The sequence below is a fragment of the Garra rufa genome, chromosome 8 (genome assembly GCF_049309525.1).
Source record: "Garra rufa chromosome 8, GarRuf1.0, whole genome shotgun sequence".
Lineage (NCBI taxonomy): Eukaryota > Metazoa > Chordata > Actinopteri > Cypriniformes > Cyprinidae > Garra > Garra rufa.
The window spans coordinates 44,730,730-44,758,609 of NC_133368.1; the positions used below are offsets into that span (position 1 = coordinate 44,730,730).

At 30.4% G+C, this 27,880-nt stretch overlaps 1 protein-coding gene across 1 annotated transcript in view; it reads left to right on the forward strand.

Moving 5' to 3' along the window:
• cers6 (ceramide synthase 6) overlaps nucleotides 1-27,880 on the forward strand; it is a 76,708-nt gene that overhangs the window by 30,957 nt on the left and 17,871 nt on the right. Inside the window, exons 4-8 of the mRNA XM_073845724.1 lie at nucleotides 6,240-6,297; nucleotides 10,956-11,006; nucleotides 13,214-13,306; nucleotides 20,843-20,971; nucleotides 23,562-23,668. Coding sequence (XP_073701825.1) covers nucleotides 6,240-6,297; nucleotides 10,956-11,006; nucleotides 13,214-13,306; nucleotides 20,843-20,971; nucleotides 23,562-23,668 — 438 coding nt within the window. The remainder of the gene's footprint in view (nucleotides 1-6,239; nucleotides 6,298-10,955; nucleotides 11,007-13,213; nucleotides 13,307-20,842; nucleotides 20,972-23,561; nucleotides 23,669-27,880) is intronic.

Here is a 27,880-nt window from a genome sequence, read left to right on the forward strand (position 1 = left end):
CAGCTTATATATTCTTTTATATAAATATATATATTCTACTTGTATTAAATAATTTATAAATCATTAAAACAAGGTTTTTTTTCCACATCAACGACTTTATTAGGCTTATACTGCATTTACATTACTTATAACAGTAAGCTCACATTTATAAAATTCATGAACAAAATCATGAGCTCCTTTTTTAACAGTAAACTCATATTTTTGTCTGTAAGCCCACACTGTCATATTTTTAAAAGACATATGTACAACAAAATAGCTAATTTTTAATTTTAACAGTAAGCTCACATTTCCAGAAAGACATGAACAACAGCATCATGAGCTTACATTTTTTAAAGTACATTCACATTTTTTAACAGTAAACTCCTATTTTTGACTGTAAACTCACATTTAATATCACATTTTTAAACAAAACAGCTCATTTTTAATAGAAAGCTTACATTTTTAAAAGACATGAACAACAACATAAGCATTTTTTTTACAGTTAACTGTTTTTAAATGTAAACCTATTATTTATTTATTTTTTCACATTTTTACAAGACACATTTGAGATATACCAGTTCCTTGGAGTGTGTGTTATACAAAAAAAAAAAAAGGTGTTTCTTCTCTGTTGGTGAAAGTCTTACTGACTGTTAACATAAACATGTTTTTAATTTCCAATGTAAAGGTCATTTTCATTTTTTTTTCTCAGCTGACAAGAAAAGCACAAAACCTGTAACATAAATTTGTCCAAACAGAAGGCACATTGATTCAGGAAGGTCACTTAGATTGTCCATCACCACTTTTCCAAGAGTTGAGAGGCTGAAGAGTAGTCCCATCTTCAACTATTACAATCCCCACTGACAACAGCAAGATTTGAGCTGTGATCATCAGACATCTATTAAAGATGAAAAAACATTATCAAATTAAAGTTAATTCACATGCATGCAAGCTCATGTAGATTTCAAACAGTGCAACTTAATCTTAAGGAACAGTTCACCCAAAAATGCAAATTCTGTCATTGCTCACTCTCATGTCATTCCACACCCCTAACACCTTTGTTCTTCTTCCAAACAAAAATTAAGATTTTTTTTAAGGAAACCCAAGAGATTTCTGTTTCTCCAGAGATCCAATGTAACATTTTCAAGGTCTAGAAAAAAAATCCATGAGACTTCAGTGGTTTAAACTCAATTTTATGAAGCAGCGCGAGTGTTTAGTGCAAAAACATGTAATTTACCACTTACAAAATAAAATTATTCAAGGCCTGTTCCCATTTCAGATCTTGCGTGAACACAAAACACATGCACTGTGATGCTCTCGTGAACATGCATTGGGGATCTGTATTTTTAATAGTTTTTATAGTTTGTTTCATGCAAACCTAAGCATGTGCGTTGTTTAATAAAACTGAGGTTAAATCACTGGAACCACATGTCTTTCTTACCTTTTCTTGTCCCTCTATGGAGAAATGGAAAACTCTTGAAAATTATTTTAAAAATCTTCATTTGTGTTCCAAAGAGGAACGGAAGTCTTACGAATATGGAATGACACGAGGGTAACTACTGACAAAATTCTAATTTTTGAGTGAAATAACACTTTAGATTCAAATTTATATAATGAGTGTGAGTGATCTAATGTGTGCTTGTCTTTTTGACATTATTTTCTACATGGAATACTTACCAAACATGTCGAAGAAATCCCCAAACATCTCCAAACACAAGAGGTAGTCCTTGGAGCACAAGAGTTCGGCCCTCAGTCGGCTCTGACAACTTGTGTGTGAAAACAAAAAAACAATTATATTAAATCTAACCACTGGCTATTACTACTTTTTTTAATGAAATTCATAACAGCATTTAAATCAGGGGTGTTAATTCTTGGAGGGACAGAGCCCTGCAGAGTTTAGATGCAATCCTAATTAAACACACCTGATCCAACTAAGTTAACGTTGTTACAACATTTTTGCACGTCTTTCCCGACAGTAAAAAGTCAACAAATTGCTCACAGGGACATGTAAAACAGTCACAGCTCTGCTAATGGTAACTTGATTAAAAACAAAATGCAGATAAGATTGAATACATTTTATAAAATCTATTAAAAACGAATAATTAATATTATGCACCAAGAACACATTACATGAACAGAATTATTAATTAAAAACATAGGCCTATCTCTGTAAATGTGTCACAATTTCGTTAATTTTTAGCTTTGCATTGTTCTCCTCATGAAACCTTTAGTAAACCTGCATTAATAGCCACACGGATGCAATATACTGTTACAAACGTATTTTATTCTCAACTGTTTATGACCATTTAAGACATAACTGACAAGGGTTTACGTGAATAATTAATCACCAAGCGAGCGCCTCATTTTGAAATATTTTTGCGTGCATTTGACCGTTTATGCGCGCACCTTGAGGTAAAAGCGAACTTTAACGGTACATGTCCGTGTTCTGTTCCCTCATAAGCGCATACACAACAACGCAAGTTCTCATTCTCGCTTTTAAAAACACAACATCAAAGAAACATTAATAAATTAAGCAAGTCACAACGTACAGGCGTGTTAAACATTAACTTACCAGCGTAATCCATGGGCCTTCGTCACGACCTACTCCATCCCTGTCCCTGCCTGCTTCACGACCGCCTGCCTGCAAGTGCCGCTGGGGGAGGAAAAAAAGTTAAGCGGGAAATTCAAATGTTCTTATAGAAATTTAGAAACTCCGGCATATTTATAAGTACAAAATACTCCAAAAATAAAACGGAACCAAGCAAAATTTACACTTATATTTTACCATTAACCTACCTGTGTAACTTCACTCTAATGAATCTTTCACGACGGCTTTCTTCCCGCCTGCTTTACCGCCAGCTTACTTGTGCTGCTACTGGAGCAAAACAAAAAATAACATTGGAATAACGAGTAAATCAATTAAAAAAAATGTATATGAGCGTTTAAATCTCTACTTACTGATTTAACTTTTGTCTTTCTTGTGTCAGATGGTTTCTGCTAGTGCCTCTGTCCTGCTGGTTCTTCAGCAAAATTCAGCATGACGAGAAAAAATACCGCCTTGTGTCATATAACTTATATCGACCAATCAGCGCGGGTGTCAAAGCAGAATTTCAAGTGCGACCAATCATTTTAAATAGACATTGTGAATCTTTCAAATTAATTAAAATGTTGAGTTCAGATAACTTAAAATATCAATTAAAAGGTTTTTTGCTGCCAAATGAGTAAGTTAACCACACTTGTTTAAGTTTTGATGCCAAAACTTGGTATTTTAAGTAATGTCAAGTTATATTAACTTAATCTCTTTATTAATGACAACAGTGGGGTTTACAGTGTATAAAAACTCAATATTCTCGATATTTAGATTTTTTTTTTCCACCCTCAGTTTCCAGATTTTCAAGTAGTTGTATCTCGGCCAAATATAGTCCTATCCTAACAATTCATACATCAATAGAAAGTGTGTTTATTAATTTATTACAGATGATATATTAAAAAAATTGACCCTTATGACTGGTTTCGTGGTCCAGGCTCACATATTAGTTTTTATTTGAATGCGTTTTAAAAAGCTGAATTTTCAGCATCATTACTCCAGTCTTCAGTGTCACATAATCCTTCAGAAATCAGTCTAATATGCTGATTTGCTGCTCAAGAAACATTTCCAATAACTAAGTATCGCCATTTCCATAATTGAGCGGAAACACGTCTATTCTTATCAATAGTAATAAAATAATTGAATATAAAATTGAATAATAATATGGTTTATATTTAATGCACATTTGGACATTACAGAAAAACGTCATGAACGCAGAAGTACACTTCACTTGAAGGGGTAATATGCTGTTGCTAAAAAGACTTTTTTGTGTAGTTGTTGTAAGGCAATGTGTTTATGCGGTTTGAGGTTCAGAAAACACGTTTCCACATACTGTATATTATTGTTGCTCCTCTCTGCCCTGCCTTTCTGAAACACTTTAATTTTTACAAAACTCATCTTTGATGGAATCTGAGGTGTTCTCTGATTGGCCAGCTATCCGGTGCATTGTGATTGGCTGAATACCTCAAGCGTCTGACGGAAATGTTACGCCAGTTACCATGCTGTTTCTCTGCACGATGAGACAGAAACAACAAAAACCATTATAAACGAGGCATTTTTTGCATCTAGTGGGGACATAACCACTGATTATAATGACTCAAACTGTCTTTTTACGTGTTGCGTTGCGCCGTGTAAACATAAAACCATGTCTGCATTTGCGATCGTAGAATGAGAAACAACAAGCACTACTCTACACTGCTCAAAACTCCCATTTGAATAGTCAGTACTGAATTCTTTAAATATGAAAACGTACTTACAGGCTGTGAGTCAGAAGCGCAGACTGTCCTTGCAACATTGGAATTGCCCCACTTTATAGCCTTAACCCTTTGTGTACAACTGGCATTGTAAGCTGCTCTCCCAGGTTCAGAAAACAGTCCTCCGTAAAATGCGCATCACCTACTCGAATATTTGTGTTGTACTGTTCTGGGACAGTTTTGTAAATATAACTTTAACACTGATTTCTAGTTGTGTCCTCATTTGGAAAGCCAAACACACTGCGTCTCCACAACATGGCGGCTGCAACACTACTACAGCCGGTAAAAGTTATGCCTTCTTTCTTTCCATATACATATGGGTGGTGTTATGCTAATCTACTCACCCCGTGACATAGACAAGAACAAGGCGTTTTAGGGAGTTGTGGCTGAGTCTTAACTTATATATAATAAATATCTCTTTGGTTTTGAGACTTTAAGCTTTGCAACTTTACAGATCTCATCTATGCACAAACAGCTTGTAACACTCCAAAGACAAAGGAAAACAAGAAATCGCATCATAGGACCCCTTTAAGCTAAACCTCTCATATTATCATATGGCACCACATTTATTTGCATTAAAGCCCTTTTTCTTGACAAAAAGTGAATTTATGCATTAAAGTCAAATGAAAAAAGACAATGTTGACACATTTCGATGCTCTAAACCCCTTTTTGCAAAAAAAAAAAAAACATGGCTAATGTTGAAAACATTTTGTTAGTTAATATTTTTGTGGACACTGTGATGCTTTTTTTTCCTAGAACGTTTAAAGGATTAGTTCACTTCCAGCAATTTCCAGATAATTTACTAACCCTTATTTCATCCAAGATGTTCATGTCTTTCTTTCTACATTCGGAAAGAAATTAAGGTTTTTGAGGAAAACATTCCAGGATTTTTCTCCATATGGTGGACTTCAATGGAAGCCAACAGGTTGAAGGTCCAAACTGAAATTTCAATGCAGCTTCAAAGGACTCTACACAATCCCAGTCAATGAATAAGGGTCTTATCTAGTGAAACGGCCTTTTTCTAAAAAATTACAAATTTATATACTTCTTGCGGGGTTAGTTCTTTGTCTATGTACTCCAGTTTAAAAAGGTAGAGTAGGGTAAAAAACTCTAATCTAATTTTCTCCTCCAACTTCAAAATCGTCCAACTGGTTGAGATTTGTGGTTAAAATGTATATACATTTTTTTTTTTTTTTTTAATGGCCAATTGTTTCACTAGGTAAAACCATTATTCCTCAGCTGGGATTGTTTAGAGCCCTTTAAAGCTGCATTGAAACTGCAATTTGGACCTTCAACCCATTGGCCACCATTGAAGTCCACTATATGGAGAAAAATCCGAGAATGTTTTCCCCAAAAAACGTAATTTCTTATCGACTGAAGAAAGAAAGACATGAACAGAGAGCATTTATTTGAAATAGAAATCTTTTGTAACATTATAAATGTCTTCACTGTCACTTTTAATCATTTTAATGCATCCTTCCTGACTGAAAATATCAATTTCTTTAAAAAGGTAGTGCATGTTTGTTATGCATTAAACGCTGCCTCTCACTGCACACTCATTTAAAGGGGTAATTAATTATGAAGGGAATGGACAGATTGCGATGTTATATCAGCCCAGGCCAGCGTCCTATCTTCAGTTTTGCCTTTGTTTTGAAGGATGTGCTGTGAAATGTTGTCAGGGTAACAGCAGGATGTAAGAAACAGGACATCTTGCACATTGAATTCCTAAACAATTTTGAAGTACTTGAGCGTAAAGAGTGGGGTTAACCTGATCGCTGTGTTCACCTCCCCCATCTGTGGACGAAATGAGGACACAAAGCTTTTCTTGTAGACGCTTCCGCATTAAAATTACCTCTTGATGCAGTAATAATGCAAAACGAATTGTTTCTGAATGTCCTGTTCTGTGTGTTTTCTCTTGGCAGGTGGAGGTTCACGTTTTACCTATACATATTTACTTACGGGGTGCGCTTCCTGAAGAAGGTAAACAATCTCTTTTGACTGAATAATTGATGGTCATTGTGAAACGGTGCATCTTTTATGATTGACAAGTCGATACATCCATTATTCTGTTTTGCCCTCAGTCTTGGTGTTTCCATAAAACACTCTTGAGTTGTTGACAGGATGTTGTCGAGCTGAGAAGCTTTGTTTTTTTTTCCACAGCATTAACAAATAGATGCAATGTCACAGTTTTTTATTTACTTATTTGGTATCACGACTACAAAATGCAGCAGCACACTGAGAGTCATTCTTTGTTTTATTTCTTTCATCATCTCTTGGGGTTTTGCGGAGCGAACATGCAGACAAGATGAAGTTAGAGAGATGTCAAATCTGACTTGATTTTGATTTTATTTGTTGCGTCGTGAGAGACAGCATCCATAAACTGGCTTTCTCTCTCTCTCTCTCTCTCTCTCTCTCTCTCTCTCTCTCTCTCTCTCTCTCTCTCTCTCTCTCTCTGCCCTTCCTTTCCTAAAGCCATTCATAATTCATCAGTCTATCCATAATGCAGATTATTTTTCTCCAAGCAAACATGTTCAGAAGAGCTGGCCGCATCTTTGACTCTTCAATGAAGCAATTAAAGGATAGTTCACACAGAAATAAAAATTCGGTCATTGTTTACTCAACGTCATGTTGTTCCAAACTAGGGCTCCGCAATATTATCATCAATCAATCATATGCATTTTGGTATGATTTTAATGCAATAATCTTTCAAATTTATGTAGATGTAGAAAAGATTAAGATAAGATTATATATAAATGTATATCATTTATTATTTTTATGTATTCAACTGTATTATTTTATATAATAATATATTTAAAATATATGTAAAAATATAAAGACATATATAAAACATATGTTAAATTTAATAAAAAAAAATATATTAAATAAATATAAACATGTATTAAATACTAAGGACCAGAGAGGACCAAAAAATTAATATATTGAAAAAACAGATATCTTCATCACTGCTTATCTTCATCACACATCTATAATATTGTTTATATATATATATATATATATATTATGAAATGCCAAATAGGAAATAAATATATAAAGTCTGAATATATAAATGTAAATTGTAAATATATAGAAGTAAATCAGAATATATAGTTGTAGTCTGAATATATAAAAGTAAATCAGACTATATAAAAATTATAATTGTACATTGTACATATATAGAAGCAAATCAGATATTTACTTATAAATCATAACAGAAATGTAATTTGAATATATAAATACAAATGAGAATATATATTGTATTTATAACAGGAAGTCTAAATATATAATTGTAAATTATACATATATAGAAGTAAATCAAAATATATACACGTTTAAATCAGAGTAGAAATGTAATTTAGAATATATAAATACAAATCTGAATATATAACTGTAATTCAGAATATATAGTTGTAAGTCTGAATATATAAAAGTAAATCAGAATATGTTTATAAATCAGAATTTATAAATGAAAATCAGAATATAAAGACAAAAATCTGAATATATGAATGTAAATCATGGATATATGGACGCAAACCTGAATATGTAGTTATAAGTCTGAATATATAAATATAAATTGTGAATATATAGTTATAATTCTGAATATATATAAATCTAAATTGCAATATCGATAGAAATCTGAATATGTAAATGTAAATCATGAATTATGTATAAGTAAATCTAAATATATAAATAATCATAATTAAATGAATAATAAATAAGTAAAATCGACAATATAGTTACAAGTTTTAATATATCATTGTAAATTTTGAATATATAGTTGTTTTTCTAAATATATGTAAATTGTGAATACATAGTTATAATTCTGAATATATGAATGTGTATAAGTAAATATGAATATGTATTTTAAAGTCAATAAATTATCATAATTAAATGAATAAGTAAAATTGCAAATATAGTTACAAGTTTGAATATGTAATTGTAAATTAAATCAGAATAAAATCCTTTAAATGAATGTTAAGCAACATTTGCCAGTAATTCATAACCAGTGTTCCAAAAGCTAGATTGTGAACACATTTATAATATTGTTATGAATAGTTGCATGTAGGTAATGCAGTGTGTCTCTGTAGAAACTAGGCTAAAGGTGAACTGCTTGAACTTGCATGACTGTGCACTCTACTGAACGAGTTCATTTGCCTCAGATGGGACGCGTTTCTCCTGCTGCTGTTATTAATAGGACTAGGAGTGGAAGTGGGCTGACATAAACCCAAAACACACCTACAGCTCATACTGACTGAGAAACTGAAAAAAAGTCACCTGTTGCTTTTATCTTAATTAGAAAGAGTGGGCTATGGAGAAATTCGTCCGTGTCCTTGTCCTGAAAACGATTGGTTATGGAAAGACAAACACACTAAAGTAGAATGAAATTGAGCTACAGAACGGAGCGTGTTTGTTTACTCGCTATCCATTTGGAATCCATGCAATGCAGAACAATAAAATTGGACACAACTGTGACCAGCGACTTTTTCATCAGCCTTGGTTCTGGAAGTGTTTTCTTCAATTTATTTTTGCATAGGCATTTGAATTAAGTAAGCATTTGAACTGTTGAACCAAACAAACTGGCTGAATCACAACAAAATAAGAGTTTTACATTATAAAATGGACATTTTATGACTTTAAAGCACTTGATTCTACTTGCCCTATTAAGAATTTGCCATAGTTTTGCACAGTATTCCTAGTTTTTATTTAAAGAACATACAGTAGTGTGAAAAAGTGTTGCCCCCTTCCTGATTTTTTATTTTTTGCATGTTTGTCACACTTTAATGTTTCAGATCATCAAACTAATTTAAATATTAATCAAAGATAACACAAGTAAACACAACATGCAGTTTTGAAATGAAGTTTTTTTTTTTATGAAGGTAAAAAATCCAAACCCACATGGCCCTGTGTGGAAAAAGTGTTTGTCTCCCCGTTAAAACATAACTGTGGTTTCTCACACCTGAGGTCAGTTTCTCTAGCCACACCCAGGCCTGATTGCTGCCACACCTGTTCGCAATCAAGAAATCACTTAAATAGGACCTGCCTGACAAAGTGAAGTAGACCAAAAGATCTAGAACAAATGAGAAAGAAAGTAATTGAGATCTATCAGTCTGGAAAAGGTTATAAAGCCATTTCTAAAGCTTTGGGACTCCAGCGAACCACGGTAAGAGCCATTATCCCAGGAGTGGCCGGCCGACCAAAATTACCCCAAGAGCGCAGTGATTCATCCAAGAGGTCACAAAAGACCACACAACAACATCTAAAGAACTGCAGGCCTCTCTTGCCTCAGTTAAGGTCAGTGTTTATGACTCCACCATAAGAAAGAGACTGGGCAAAAATGGCCTGCATGGCAGAGTTCCAAGATAAAAACCGCTGCTGAGCAAAAAGAACATAAAGGCTCGTCTCAGTTTTGCCAGAACACATCTTGATGATCCCCAAGACTTTTGGGAAAATACTCTGCAGACTGACGAGACAAAAGTTGAACTTTTTGGAAGGTGTGTGTCCCATTACATCTGGCGCAAAAGTAACACAGCATTTCAGAAAAAGAACATCATACCAACAGTAAAATATGTTGGTGGTAGTGTGATGGTCTGGGGCTGTTTTGCTGCTTCTGGACCTGGAAGACGTGCTGTGATAAATGGAACCATGAATTCTGGTGTCTACCAAAAATATCCTGAAGGACAATGTCCGGCCATCTGTTCATGACCTCAAGCTGAAGCGAACTTGGGTTCTGCAGCAGGACAATGATCCAAAATACACCAGCAAATCCACCTCTGAATGGCTAAAGAAAAACAAAATGAAGACTTTGGAGTGGCCTAGTCAAAGTCCTGACCTGAATCTTACTGAGATGCTGTGGCATGACCTTAAAAAGGTGGTTCGTGCTCGAAAACCCTCCAATGTGGCTTAATTACAACAAAAATTATTGCACAGCACTGTAACAGACTTATTGCAAGTTATCACAAATGCTTGATTGCAGTTGTTGCTGCTAAGGGTGGCCCAACCAGTTAAGTTTAGGGGGCATAAACTTTTTCACAGTGCCATGTGGGTTTGGATTTTGCTTTCCCTTTATAATAAAAAAACTTCATTCAAAAACTGCATGTTGTGTTTACTTGTGTTATCTTTGATTAATACTTTAATTTGTTTGATGATCTGAAGCATTAAAGAGTGACAAAAAAAAAAAAAATCAGAAAGGGGGCTAACACTTTTTCACACCACTGTATAATGATGTTACATCTTTCGACTAAAGCAAAAGAAATTTGTCCAGAGCTTTTCTTATTCTTGTATGTGGTCTTTGAGAACGATGCTGTGAAGTCGCTAATTAGCCAAAAGTTGCGTTGGATTGGATCATATGTTGGTATTCTCAAAGCACAACAGCAGATCTCACAGGAAATCATCAGCTTCACAATACCAGGCTTTGATGCCAACTAACTTTCCTACATAATGATGTGGTCTATCGAGAGGGAAAAAAAAGTGAATTCAAAGCATTTCTATTATGTAGCTAGCACTGAGGATAATGATTGTATTTTCGGTCTTTTTCATACTTTGATGTAGCAGCATTCAAAAAGCTCTTTCAAAAGACATTATCCTGTGTCTTTAGTGAAAAGCTCTGGAGATCATTTGTGTCTCTGTGTTTGATTTTACAGAGCCCGTGGCTGTGGAACACCCGAGAGTGCTGGTACAACTACCCCTATCAGGTACACTTATACTGTCTGATATATTAATTATCATTATTATAAGGGTCATACTGTATCATAGTCTTTTTTTTCCTCTCTCTTTCTCTCTGAGGGTATGTTTACATGACAAGAATGTACTAAAAGTTCTTCCTTTGCATTCGACAAGATTGTCAAAATGATCCCTTCAAAAATGACTAAAAACACTGTGTCTACTAGGGATGCACCGAAATGAAAATTCTTGGCCGAAGTCGAACAAAATTACCCAGTGGGCCGAAAGGCAGATTACCGAACATGGTTTTTCGTGTTTTTCCCCCTATGTATTTTGCCTTTTTTTTTTTTTCACCATTGCATAAATTAAATAGCCAATGTTAGCTTTTTACAGTTTTGTCTTGCTTTTCAAAGAAAAAATATTATATTTACTTAAAACTGAACATTTTTAACAATCTAGTAGACATTATAGCCTACCAACAAAGTACAATTTAACACATTTTTGTATTTTACACTGAGACGATAACAGTAAGTGCTTTTCCATAACCGATTTGCCCCAAACTTTTGTGATGCTATTTCCATTAACCAATGTTATGCAATGAAAAAAAATTAAATACAATAATGTTTTCAAGCAGTAATGTTTCTTAAAGGTTAAAGTAAATTAAAGAATTATCATGTTAACAATTGAGCTGTAAATAAAGTTTTATGAAACTTTTTAGGACCTTTATATTTCTAAAGGTCCTAAATCAGGGCTTCCCAAACTGAGGTTCACAGAACTGCATTGGGTCTGAGTTGATGAAAAGCTAATTACATCATATAAAAAAAAATATTTAATTAAAATGTAATATCAAAGGAATCGTTCACCAAAAAAAAAAAAAAAAAAAAAATTATATATATATACACTAAATATACTTACCCTCAAGTATGAAAGCCGTTTCCACCGAGTAAAAAAAAATTAAAAATGTTATTGTGACTTTTTATCTCACAGTTCTGACTTTTTTCTCAGAATTTTGAGATATATTGTGAGAAACACACAATCGAGAATTTTTTCAAATGAAATTCCAATTGCAGATTAAAGGGACACTCCACTTTTTTTGGAAAGAGGCTCATTCTACAACTCCCCCCGAGTTAATAAGTTGATTTTTACCGTTTTGAAATCCATTCAGCCGTTCTCCTGTTCTGGCGATATCACTTTTAGCATAGCTTAGCATAGATCATTGAATCCCATTGAGACCAATAGCATCACGTTCAAAAATGCCAAACGAGTTTCCATATTTGTCCTAATTAAAACTTGACTCTTCTGTAGTTATATCGTGTACTAATACCAGCGGAAATGTAAAGCTGCGGTTTTCTAGGCCGATAAGATTAGGAACTACACTCCCATTCCGGCGTAATAGTCAAGGAAGTTTGCTGCCGTAATATGGAGTTCCCAGCTAGGTAACTGCCAATGTGACGGGCTTTTTGAAAATTGTGACCGAACTTCAGACGCTGCGTGATATTACTGCGCCTGCTGCGTCCATATTACGGCTGCAAACTTCCTTGGAGTTGTGTTTCTAATCTTATCGGCCTAGAAAATCGCAGCTTTACATTTTCCGCCGGTTTTAGTACACGATATAACTACAGAAGAGTCAAGTTTTAAATAGGACAAACTTGTCGAAACTTGTTGGTCATTTTTGAACGTGATGCTATATTGGTCTCATAGGATTTAATGATCTATGCTAAGCTATGCTAAATGAACAGGAGAACGGCTGAATGGATTTCAAAACGGAAAAACTAAACTTATTAACTCAGGGGGAGTTGGAGAATGAGCCCATTTACAAAAAAGTGGAGTGTTCCTTTAAATATGAATCCATAATCCATAATAATAACGCTTTATACAGTGAAAAAGTCGTCTGATCTGAATCAGAACAGAAATATGCACAGATCAAGGACTGTTTACAAACAAAAACAGCTGTAAACAAATACGCAGGAGGACTTTGATGTGAGAGGACAACAGAGGATGGACTTTTTCACAGGAGGAAGCGTTATTATAGATTATGGACTCATATTTTGACCAAAAGTGACAGTTTATAGTTAAAATGCCTTAACGATGGATTTGTTTCTCACAAACTTGACTAAATATTTGAAGTCAGATGAGTTCGGCTGCCAAAAACGTTTGGGAATCCCTGCTCAAAATGCTCATTAGGGCTGCTGTATGTATGGTTTTGTGTTTTTGACTATATTGTGTCTGACTTTTATAGCCATTAACCGTGGATTTGCATTACTACTACATTCTGGAGCTGTCCTTCTATCTGTCGCTGCTCTTCTCGCAATTCACAGACATCAGAAGAAAGGTACGTAACTGTGAGTTTACAGTCTCAGATAAAACTGCTTTTCATCTTCAGAGCATCAGTATTGGGCTGCTGGCAGCAGTTACTGCACATCTGAACTTGAAAGATAGCTTTGTGGAAGGCAGTGAGCGTAGCTTTGGTCTTGTTAGACGCGTCTGCTGCAGTGCTTTGAGTTTCTCGTGAGAGGATCGTGCTGCGTTTATTAGCAGCGACGTGCGAGTCTCTTGTTTCCTCTGCTGTGCAAGAGCGGAAGGGTTTTCTGGTTTCGGGGGAACTTCCTTTTAAACGTGTCAAATCATGACCACTAATAACGGCTGCCACTTTATTTCAGCTGAAGCCTGCAGTGTTTAATATTCATTGTGTTCTGATATGAAGGGTTATGGGAAAATGCATATTTATGATCAGTATGCATGATGTTCATTTATTTGCATGACGGAGTTGAGTTTCTTTATGAATGCATTGTCATGTGCATAAATTGCAGTTTTTTAATTAACCTTTGGAAAATGTTGTAGCTAAATGGGTGCCTGATAAATTATGCTGATTTATTCAGAAATGAAACTTTTGTGGTATAAATTGTTGCAAATTTATTTATTCATTTTTTTTTATTTTAAGAAATTCTGCAAGGATGCATTAAATTGCTCTAAAGTGTCAGTAAAGACTATTATAATGTTACAAAATATTTGCATTTTAAATAAGCACTCTTTCGAAAAATGCAGTATGACGGTTTCCACAAAAGTGGTAGCAGAACTGTTTTTAACATTAATAATAATCAGAAATGTTTCAAATCTGCATATTAGAATGATTTCTGAAGGATCATGTGACGCTGAAGACTGGAGTAAGGATGCTGAAAATTCAGCTTTGATCACAGAAATAAATTAGATTTAAAATATATTTAAATACAAAACAGTTATTTTAAATTGTATTAATATTTTACAATATTACTGTATTTTTCTGTATTTTTGATAAAAATTATTGCAGCCTTGATCATGCAATATGCTAATCAAGTTAAAAACATGCTAGAAACATGGTAGCAACATGCTAATCGTGTTAAAAAATGCCAGAAACATGCTAACAATATGTTAATCATGCTAGTAATGTGCTAGCAGCAAGCTAATTATGCTATAACATGCTAACAAAATGCTAATCTCATTAAAACATGTAAACGACATGCTAAAAACATGTTAATCATTCTAGCAACACGTTAATAATGCTAGTAATGTGCACGCAACAAGCTAATCATGTTAAAACATGTTAATTGCATTAAAAACATGCTGACAGCAAAAACATGCTAAAACTAGTTAGTTAATCATGCTATAAACATGGTAATCCCATTAAAAACATGCTAACAACATGCTTTTAACATGTTAATCATGCTAGTAACAGGCTAACAAGCTAATAATGCTCAAAACATGGCAACATCACTAAAACAAAGCTAAAACAGGTTAGCAACTTGCTAGTAACATGTTCGGCATGCTAGCGACACGTTTATTATGTTAGCAATGTGTTAACAAAGAGCTAATAATGCTTGAAACATGTTCATGCTAATCATGCTAGTAACATGCTTGAAACATGCTCAAATGTTAATAATGCTAAAACATGTTAGCAATGGTAATCATGCTAATCCTGTTAAACATGCTACCAACATGCTAATAACATGTTACTCATGCTAAAAACATGTTAATCATGCTAGTAATGATGCTAACAACAAGCTAATGTTTGAAACATGCTCACATTAATCATGTTAGAACATGTTAAAACACTAATCATTCTAATAACATGCTAACAACAAGCTAATAATGCTTAAACATTATCAAATGTACATAGCTAAAAACATGCTAATCATGCTAGCAACATGTTAACCATGCTAATAACTTGCTAACAACAAGCTAACAAATGTCAAAACATGCTCAAATCATGTTAAGTTAAAACATGCTAGTAACATTACTCATGCTAGCAACTATGTGTTAACAATGAGCTAAAAATGTTTGAAATGTGCTCATGTTAATCATGCTAAAACATGTTAGCAACTTGCTAATCATGCTATTAACGTGCTAGCAACAAGCTAATGCTCCAAACATGCACACATTAATTATGTTAAAACATGTTAAAATACTAATCATGCTAATAACATGCTAACAACAAGCTAACAATGTTGAAACATGCTCACATCATGTTAATTAAGCTAAAACATGCTAGTATCATATTACTCATGCTAGCAACAATGTGTTAACAATGATTAACATGTTAATCATGCTAATAATGCTAGTAACATGCTAATAATGCTTGAAACATGTTCACATTAAGGATGCTAAAACATGTTAACATGTTAATCATGCTATAAACATGCTAGCAACATCCTAATCTCATTAAAACATGTTAACAACATGCTAATAACATGTTACTCATGCTAGCAACATGCTAATCGTGCTAGTAACATGCTAATAATGCTTGAAACATGTTCACATTAATGATGCTAAAACATGTTAACATGTTAATCATGCTGTAAACATGCTAGCAACATTCTAATCCCATTAAAACATGTTAGCAACATGTTAATACCATGTTACTCATGCTAGCAACATGCAAATCATGCTAGTACCATGCTAACAATGCTTGAAACATGTTTTAACGTCATTACTGTGAACATGTTAACATGTTAATCATGCTGTAAACATGCTAGCAACATTCTAATCCCATTAAAACATGTTAGCAACATGCTAATAACATGTTACTCATGCTAGCAAAGTGCTAATCGTGCTAGTAACATGCTAATAATGTTTGAAACATGTTCACATTAAGGATGCTAAAACATGTTAATCATGCTATAAACATGCTAGCAACATGCTAATCCCATTAAAACATGCTAATCATGACAGTAACGTGCTAGCAACAAGCTAATGCTCCAAACATGCTCACATTAATCATGTTAAAACATGTTAAAATACTAATCATGCTAACAACAAGCTAATAATGCTGGAAACATGCTCAAATGTAAATGAAGCTAAAAACATGTTAATCATGCTAATAACACATTTTGAGGAAAATTTTGGGAAACTGTCATACATTTGCATTTTGAATAATTGCAACAAACAATGCATGTTAAACATTGGGTTTGTTTAGGCCGCACTGGGATGCCCCGCCCACCGTCGAATCTCATTGGTCCAAAATCCTGCGTCATATAATTCATGCTACATTAACATCATTTATCTTCTTTTCAGCTGTTATTGCACCTAACCGCACATAATCTTTGCTTGCAGTGTGGACAGGCAAATTGCTTGCCGCTGTAAACTTCTCACGCTGCGCCTGTTTGGGACACAACGTCATCCTCGAACAAATGTCATGTAAATGAATGCAAATGTAAACAACTAAAATCCAGACTGCCCTCAGTGCTCTCAAAAGCTTCATTGAGCTCCGCAGGCTGTGTAATTGTCCCGTGTTGATTACGGCAGTGTCCTCTCAGTGTAAAAGTGCTCTCCTGCAGCTGACACGAGCTCTCGCTGTCGCAGCCGTATTGGTTTTGCGGCATAACGCAGGAGATGCTCAGCCTGTGTGTTTAAACAGGTGGACGCTTGCTCTCAAAGACTCCTTGAAATCGCAGTTAGCACCTGCAGTCTGTGCTTTATAGATTTTCTTTCTTTTCTTCTCTTCTTTCCTTCACAAACCCTCAGTGCCAGACTCATGCTCTCAGACGCTCTCATTTCTCTGCTCATTGTTGGCATGGTTTTCTGTTTTTAGTGTTTTCAAGGCAACGGTTAGGGTTTGTTTAAAATAAGTAACCCTACATATTGTAATTTACTAAATTGATATATATATATAAACCTAAAAATAATAACTGATTCAAAATATTAACAATAACTAATAGAACAGAAGAGTTGTAAATATTTCTTGTAGTATTATAGTATTATAGATAGATAGATAGATAGATAGATAGATAGATAGATAGATAGATAGATAGATAGATAGATAGATAGATAGATAGATAGATAGAATTTTTATCATTTATTATTTATTTTTATTAAAATTCACTGATATAAAATAAAAATATAAAAACTTAAACAGTATATATATATATATATATATATATATATATATATATATATATATATATATAGATATATAGATATAGATATATAAAAAATTAAATTAAAAATTCACAGATATAAAATTAAATATGAAAACTCAAACTTTATTTATTAATATACACATTAAACTTATGTTAATGTGAAATGTTATACAAATATATAATTCAATAAAAATTGACTGATATTCATGATACTATAAATCATTATTATTTATAATTATATTTTTATAATATCATTAACTGATAAAAATATTATAAACTTAGAAATGTTTATATATATATATATATATATATATATATATATATATATACACATATATATATGTGTGTGTGTGTGTGTGTGTGTGTGTGTGTGTGTGTGTGTGTGTGTGTGTGTGTGTGTGTGTGTGTATGTATATGTATATATACACACACACACATACACACACATACAAATTAATAAAATCCTTTATAAAAATATATGTATCAAGTTTATTGTTGTTAACTACTAAAATCATGAATAAATGCTTAAAATAAACATTAACTGATAGAAAATACACTTGAAAATATATAAACTTATTTTAGCTTATATACAATTTTATTTATTTATTTTATTGTTTTAATTATTTATTTATTTTTATTTTATTTTAGCTAAAAAACGCTGACTGGAAACAAGACAGGTTGTAACAGTAAAAAACCTCACAAACTAAAACACCATCTTTTGTTTCTACCTTGCATGCCCTGCTGTTTCCTTCAGGAAATACAAATCTTGATTTTCTTTGCTCTCTCCTTTCAGTTTTTTCCGTGCACGCATTGAGGATGTGCTCTGCCTCATTCCCGCCTGCACCAGTGTGCCCCTCCTCTTCATTTGCCATGCTTCCATTCTGTTTTTCACCCCACTGCACTTCCTCTTCATCTTCACCATCATCACCATCATCAACCTGCTTACTAAGTCAGTGCAAACCCATCATACCGCAGGGAAGCATGCAAAACCTGGCCTCTTAACAGCTTTCTTCAACAGGATTTCCTCTGTGAGAATAGAGTGTGAGGACACTGAAGGCTCTTTATTTATCTATATTATTCATTCGGTAGCAGTGTTTGAGAATAAAGATGTTTAGATTGATTCAAAAGTTTTGGTTGAATGTTAAACATGCACACATTAGCAAGTCTTTATGGAAGTGTAAATGAGAAAATGCAAGCAAACTTGAATTAGTCCTTGTACTGCAGGACATTTTAGACTCTTAAAATCCTGAATACGCTTGTGTTTTAATTTAAAAACACTATTTATAAAAAAGCCTTTCAGAAATATCTTTGGTCAAGCTCAGTCACATAAACATTTCAAATTATAGCTTGATTATTTACACAATAGCAAGAAAATGAAACAAAAGACTAGCGCGTAGGAAATCGAGAGCCATTGTTTGTCATTCATTGCTCAGTCTGGGGTTAGCAGTTTAGCGCAGTCAATTTTCGAACAAATGTTTTTATTTGTGAATAAACATTTCTGAATATTGTTTTTATTTTATATTATCATTGTGCATTATTAATTTGATTTTGTTAAATGTTTTTATCATTTTTACTTTTTGATTTTTAAAATCCTCAGTTTGTCTAGATTTACTAGGTATAGGTTAATATTTGTTTTCTCCTATAAAGCTCTCATAACCTTTCTTCCACATTTCAATTAAAATAATCGTCATTTAGAGGGTTTTTTTTTTGCATAAAATTAGTCATCTGTAAATGTCTAAAAACATGGCATCTTTTTTGTTATTTTGACAAATTGTTAAAAAAAAGTTTTTAATGACAACATTTTAATTTTATATTTGTATGAAATGTCATCAGTAGTTTAGTTTAGTTTAGTTTAGTATAAAACAAAATTTACTTGTTTCTCAAACAGATCAAAAGTTTTTTAACAGTAAGATTTTTACTGTTGTTAAAGACGTCTCTTCTGCTCACCAAGCCTGTATTTATTTGATCCAAAATGGAGCAAAAGCGGTAATATTGTGAAATATTTTTACTATTTAAAATAACTGTTTTCTATTTGATTATATTTTAAAATGTAATTTATTCTTTTGATCAAAGCTGAATTTTCAGCATCATTACTCCAGCCACATGATCCTTCAGAAATCATTCTAATATTCTGATTTGTGCTAAAAAAACATGTATTATTATTATTATTATTATTATTATTATTATTATTATTATCAATAATATATAAAACAGATGAGTACACTTTTTCAGGATTCTTTGATGAATAGAAAGATCCAAAGATCAGCATTTATCTGAGATAAAAAAAAAAGTTTGCAGTCAGTATAGTTTTTTTTTTAGAAAAGAAATTACAAAAATTAATACTTTTATTTAGCAAGGATGCTTTAAATTGTCTTTATCATCAAAAGTGATGATAAAGACATCTATAATGTTACAAAAGGTTTCTATTTCAGATAAATGCTGTTCTTCTGAACTTTCTATTCATCAAAGAAAAACTGAAAAAAGTCTACTCAGCCCTTATCAACATAAATGTTTTTTTGAGCAACAAATGAGAATATTAGAACGATTTCTGAAGGATCATGTGACTGGAGTAATGACGCTTATACCCATTTAACAAGCATTTTAGAAGTAAATATTAAACATTTAATCGTTGTAAATACGCAGATGCAGCTTGTTTAGGGGGACTTGGTCTGCTTTGTATAAAATAAAATTTATGCTACAGCAAAAAAAAAAAAAAAAAAAAAAAACTTTTCTAAATTAAATAAAAGTTATTTAAAAAATAACTAAAAACAAAAAGCTATAAATAATATTCAAAGAAACCTAAAAAAAAAAAATCTACTGAATATTAGAATGATTTCTGAAGAATCATGTGTCTGGAGGAATGATGCTTAAAATTCTGCTTTGAAATCACAGGAATAAATGACATTTTAAAATATATTCAAATAGAAAACAGTTATTTTAAATAATAAAAATAATTCAAAATTGGACTGCTTTTGCTGCACTTTGAATCAAATAAATGGTGACTTCTTAAAAAAACATTAAGTATCTTACTGTTCAAAAACGTTTGACTGGTAATGTATAAATCATAAATCATAAGAAACTGTATATATATATATATATATATTCTATTCTATAACACAAATATGCATTTTTGTATTTTATACTTAATATATCTCTTTTATATTTTCAGTTCATATTCATTTACCTTTTTTATGTTTTTATTTTATATTTTACTAACAATTACAACCCTGACTTGAAGTTGATATTGATACTATTATGACTTTTTGTTAATTAATTGAGAAAATCTGATCTAAAATTCACACTCATGTTCATTTAATTGAGATATTGTGATTTCAAAAAAGTAGCTAACATGATATTTGTTTTAATATTTGATGCATGTATGATGTGGACAGAAGAATGTACTGCATAACAGCAATGTTTGTCTTGTAGGTTTTAAGTACGTAAAACATTTACACTTGCCGTTTGACTTCCTGTAGGACTTTCTCCTGATGTTCCTGCATCACGTGGCCACCATCTCTCTGATCACTTTCTCATATGTGAATAACATGGCGCGGGTGGGAACGCTGGTCATGTGTCTGCACGATGCTGCTGACGTCCTGCTGGAGGTGACTTTTTGTTACAGCCATCAAAACCACTGAAAAACACACAATCCCATCAATTATTAGCATATATTTGAAAGCCTACAACAATAGGAATTCTTACAAGTTTTAAAGTTACAGATTCGAATTTTAATGTTGGAAAGTTAGTTAGCCCATCTATTAGCTACATGATAGAGATCATTTTTAAAAGCATAGTCCACACAAAAATACAAATCGTTTATTATTTACTCGCCCTCATGTTGTTCCAAACTTGTTTGATTTCTTTCCTATTGGAAAATAATGGCTGTCAAGCTCCAAAAAGTGCAAATAAACACAATAAAAGTACTGTCAATGTGGTCAGTATGATTTTTTATGAACAAAAACAATCAAATTTAAGTCCACATTCACTGATATACTCGTTTCTGTTGCATTGATAACTAGAAATTGTTTTGAGACAAATGTTAAAACAGCAGGGTTTGATTTGGCGCTAAAATTGGAAGTGTTGTTTAATATTTAATAATAGTTAAATATAATTAAATAAAATATTAAATATATTTAACAAAAAAAAATGAAACGTAAATATAATGTGTTTATTTTTGTTAAATACAGTTCTTAATACAACATATTTTACTATATAAACATATACAGTATTTCTAACATTTTAGAAGTAAAAATTAAGCATTTAATCGTGTGAAAAGACAGATGTGGCTTGTTTAGGTGACTGTCTTTGTATAAAAAAATGATTTAGGCTACAGGAAAAAAAACTTTTATAAATTAAAATACAAATATTATATTTTATATATTAAATATATTTAATTAAAAAATAAATAAAAATATATAATAATAAATAAATAAAATTAAACAAATTTTAAAAAGTTATAAATGATAAATATAGTAAATATACGTTAAATATAATATAAATAAATAAATACAAAATATAAATAATTAAATATAATTCAAATAAATAAAAATATATAATAAATATATTAAACATTTAAATAATAAAAACAAAAAGATATAAATAAATAATAAATAAAAATAAATAAATACAAAATATAAATAAATATAATTAAAATAAATAAAAATATATAATAAATATAATTAAATATATTAAACATTTAAATAATAAAAACAAAAAGATATAAATAAATAATAAATATAATTAAATATAATATTAAACATTTAATAAAAAAATATATAAATTAAAATATTTAAGAAATAAATATAAATGAAAAAAATAAATATATATGCCTTTATTTTCGTTAAATACAGTTCTTAATACAACATATTTTACCATTTAAACATGTATACAATATTTCTTACATTTAAACTCGTAAAACAAGCATTTAAGATTAAATATTAATAATATTTATGATAGTAAATATTAAACATTTAATTGTTGTGAATAGATGGATGCAGCTTGTTTAGGGGACTTGGATTGCTTTGCATAAAATAAAATGATTTATGCTACAGCAAAAATAAATAAATAAATAAATAAATAAAGTAAAACACAAATACAGTAAATATACTTAATTACAAAATAAATACAAACAAAAATATATAAATAATAAATAAATATAATATTAAATGTATTCAATTAAAAAAATTAATACAAATATATAAATAAAAAATAAATATAATTAAATATAATATTAATTATATATTTAATTAACAAATAAATAAAAATGTAAATAATAATAAAATTTAATTGAAAAATACAAATATATAAATAACACAAATATAATATGAAACAATTTAAAAAATATATAATACATATGATTAAAGGCCTTTATTTTTGTTAAATACAGTTCTTAATACAGCATATTTTACCGTTTAAACATGTATACAATATTTCTTACATTTAAACTCATATAACAAGCATTTTAGAAGTAAAAAATAAACATTTAATTGTTGTGAAAAGACAGAGGCGGCTTGTTTAGGGGACTTGGTTTGCTACTGCAAAAAAAAATGTTTTATAAATGAAATAAAAAATACACAATGTAATATTAAATACGTTTAATTGAAATTAAATGAAAATAAAAAAATATAAATAATAAATATAATATTAAATATATTTAATAAAATAATAAATAAAAATATAATACATAAAATTAAATGCCTTTATTTTTAAATACAGTTCTTAATACAACATATTTTACCATTTAAACACGTATACAATATTTTTTTCCCACATTTAAATGCATATAACAAGCATTATAGAAGTAAAAATTAAAAATGTAATCATATATTTAATATAATATTAAACATTTAATAAAAAAAATATATAAGTAAATAAATAATCTAACAGTAAATATAGATTATAATAATAATAATATTAATAATAATAAATAAATAAATACAATTTAAAATAAAATTATAAAATAAAATAAAAAAGATACATGTATAATGTAAGTGTAATGTAAATAATGAAATAGTCATAATACTGTGATGCATAATGTAATAAATACATTATTTCGTTATTTATACATATGACGACTTTATAGTGTTTTTTTTTATGGTCCAAGAATGGTTATGAATCAAGATACAAGACGTGCAATGTACGTGCATTAATGTCTGTCATGTTGATATGAATCATGTGTCAAATTTGCGTTTGCAGGCTGCTAAAATGGCCAACTATGCCAAATGCCAGAGACTCTGCAACGTCCTGTTCGTCATGTTTGCCCTGGTGTTCATCAGTTCCAGGCTGGGAGTGTATCCTGTATGGTAAGACAGTCCCTGTCAGTAATACACGATGCACCATTAATAATGCTCACGCTGGCGTCTGAACACCTCTGAACCTCTCGTTCTCATCTGTATATCTCAAATCTGCTATTTTATCATCTTCTCCAGCATTTTCACTTCAGGTTTTGACACCTTCAGTCAGTGTTGTTGCCAAGTAATAGTTACTATGGCTACAGCAGTAGTGTAGAGATGTGGACCAGTTCAGAATGAGAGAAAACAGATGGCCTCGTGCTCTTTACCGCTATAATAGGCATTTAATCAGCGAAAGAAACAGCATTGTGCTTTAATAAAAACACTATTTTAACTTGATTTCATTAGAGTTTTACAGCTCAAATAACAAACAGGTTTAGGCTGAAATTGAGTTACGCATTTGTGACAACGCTGCCACAAGAAATAATGACAACTATTATATTGTATTTTATTATATTATATAAAATAAAGCTGATATAAAATATAATTAAACTTTAGCGTTATTTAACCATTACATCACAGTTTTTATTAATATTTTGATTTGTTTTTATTTTTAGGTTACATTTCCATTTTAGTCAAAGTTGTAGTTGCTTTTGTAATTTGTGTAGTTCTTTTTTAATATGCGTATATATTATCAGAGAAATTATAAAATAAATTTTTTACATTCTAAATTTTGCTTTGGCAACTAGCTGAAATAAAGTTTTTGATATTTCATTTTCATTTCAATTAATGTGTTTATTTTATTTCAAGTAATTAAAACTACACTAACAAAATTACAAAAACTAAAATTAAATAAATAAATTATATATATATATTAGGGCCGGGACTTTAACACGTTAATTTAGATTAATTAATTACAAAAAAATAACGCGTTAATTTTTTTTTAACGCATTTTAATCGCACTTAATTTTGCACCGCGGAACGTTTCTCACTGGATGAGTTTCGGCGGACCGATTATACTGGAGCACCAACTAGCACATAGAGCCTCAAGTATCACCTTAATGCTTTTACAGAAGGTCTACCTACCTATAGGGTACCAGAATTTCTGAAATGTAGGCTAGTATATTTTTAAATATCCCAGTGTTTCCCCTACCATTATCTTAGGGGGGCGCGTTTACAATGTCTCCTCCGTGAAAACACGGACTGGATCGCGGACTCCATTCATAAAAACCGAATTTACTATAGCGCGGAATGCCACGTAAATTCGTCGATTATAGGATTGATAAATCAAAAGTTGGTCTGTCACTTAATTCAAATCGCGATATGGACTAGTGTCTGTCAAAACTGAAATGCAAAAAGACCGTTTTAATATGAATCCTGCATGTTCCGTTTGTATCTGTATATATGAATGGTGGAGACGTGTTTTTTTTTTTTTTTTACTACACGCATACTAACTAGCATCATATCATACTTTACACTTCACGGCAACCTGTCAAAATAAAAGTACGGTTTAACATGAAACAGAACAATATTCCTATTTAAATAATTGACAAAAAAACAATATATATGATACAAAATAAATATAACAACAAGATTAACCACTTCATTGTAGAAAAAAATACTACAATTATTATTTAAATGTTAAATTATTATTATTTATTGATTTTAACAGCAAACCTCTGTTTGTTTGCCAAAAATTAAAGATGTTTATTTTTAATTTGATTAAAAATAAATAAATGTTTATGCTTTCATTTGATTATGAGAAAAATTAAAACACACAAGAATTTCTTTAAAAAAAAAATAGCAAAAGATTGTAAAGCCCTATTGTTCAAAATGTTAAAATAGAGAGTTTTGGACTTATTTTTTCACTGAAATAAATGTTTTCGTTATTACACAAAGTAGGGTAAAGTACCGAGAAAAAAAGTATGGAAACCTAGGGGAAACACTGTATCCTATTGCTACACTTAATGGCAATATTGCACTGGTCTGTTGGACTTGGTTGAACAAAAATAAACAATATTTTGTTGCTTAAGCTTATGTATTCAGTCATTCTTCAATGGTATACTAAAAATCCATATGAAAAAAAAACGTACTTCTCACTGTTCTCAGGTCAAATATTTATATGCGATTAAAATGCGATTAATTTCGATTAATTAATTACAAAGCCTTTAATTAATTAGATTAATTTTTTTAATCGAGTCCCGGCCCTAATATATATATATATATATAATTTTATTATATTATATTATATTAACTCTTAACTTATTTAACCATTAGTATTACTGAAATACTGAGTTATTAGAGTTATTAATATTTTTGAATTAGTTTATATATATATATATATTAACAATAACTATTAGTTAACTAAAATAGTTTATAAGCGGATATAAAATAAATATTAGATGAAAAACTTAAACTTTATCATTTTTTAACTTTATTTAACCATTAGTATTACTGAAATACTATCACAGTAATACTTTAATATTAAATAATTCATATTTTTAATCAGTTGTATTGTTATTTTCCATTTTAGTTAAAGTTTTAGTTATTTTGTTGTGTGCTTTTGTAATTTTTTGTAGTCTTTTTTATTTATATGCTTATGTATTTTGCCTTGGCAACTAGCTGAAATAAAGTTTGTCGTTTTATTTTATTTCAGTTCATATTTATTTTATTTCTAGTAATAAACTACACTAACCCAATTACAAAAACGTAACAAAATATCATTATATAACTACTACTTATTGTTAACTAAAACTAGTCAAATGTATTTTCTTTATTGAAATAAAGTTAAAATAAAATAAATATTAGATATAAACTTTAGAATTATTTAACTTATTTAACCACTAGTATTATTAAAATACTATCACTGTTTTTATTTCATATTTTGAATCAGTATTTTGAATTTTCTTTATTTATTTATTTTTTAAATAAAGCTGATATAAAATAATTATTAGGTGAAAAACTTAAACTTTAGGGTTATTTAACATATATAGTACCAGTATTATTAATATACTACTACAGTTTTTATTAATATTTTGATTCTTTTTTATTTTTATTTTACATTTCCATTTTAGTTAAAGTTTTAGTCATTTTGTGGGCTTTTGTCATTTTTTTTATATACTTATGTCATTTCAGTCATTTCTATGTTAAGTTTTTGATATTTCATTTTATTTCAAGTAAAAACACTACACTAACAAAATTACAAAAACAAACTTAAATGTAATATATATATATTAACAATAACTAGTAGTTATTGTTAACTAAAACTTAAACTAGTAAATTATTTTCTTTATTGAAATAAAGCTGATGTAAAATAAGTATTAGATGAAAAACAAACTTCAGAATTATTTAACTTATTTAACCATTAGTATTATTGAAATACTATTACTGTTTTTATTCATATTTTGAATCTGTTTTTATTTTTAGGTTACATTTTCATTTTAGGTAAAGTTTTAGTTTTTTTGGAGTTCTTTTTTAATATGCGTATTAAAAACATTTTTAATTTTAGTTAAAGTTTTATTTCATTCTAGTTTTATTCTAGTTTGCTTTGGCAACTAGCTGAAATAAAGTTTTAGATATTTCATGTTGATTTCAATTAATGTTTATTACTTTAACTAGTAAAAAATGTATTTAAATAAAGCTGATATAAAATAAATATTAGATTAAAAAAACTTTAACTTTAGAATTAACCATTAGTATTATTTAAATGCTATCACAGTTTTTATTAATATTTTGAATCAGTTTTTTCATTTTAGCCATTGTAGTGTGCTTTTGTAACTTTTTGGTAGTTCTTTATTAATGCAGTCATGTTTATGTCAGTTTTAGAAATTTTGCATTGGCAACTAGCTTAAATAAAGTTTGTGATGTTTAATTAATTTTAGTTAATGTTTATTTTATTTCAAGTAATAAAAACACTAATTAAAACTATATTACATTAACAAAAAACTACGTTATTAATATAAAATTCATTCATTTTTTAATTACCTTTTGTTTTTATATTTTCAATTGTATTTGTTTTTGTAACTTTGTATTTATATATGATTATAGTTATTTATAGTGAAGTATTTTATGATAAATGATTAATATGACAGTATTTTAAATGACCTATTAATTTATTAATTTTCTTAGTATAGTTTGTTAAATTAATGAATTTTATATTAATAACTAATAGTTCCCTTCCGGGAACTCGAGCCGCGTCATGGAACGCTATGGGGAACGCCATTGGCGGGCCGCACTCTGAATCATGTCTACAACCAATGAACGACGGGGGTGACGTCACAGGCG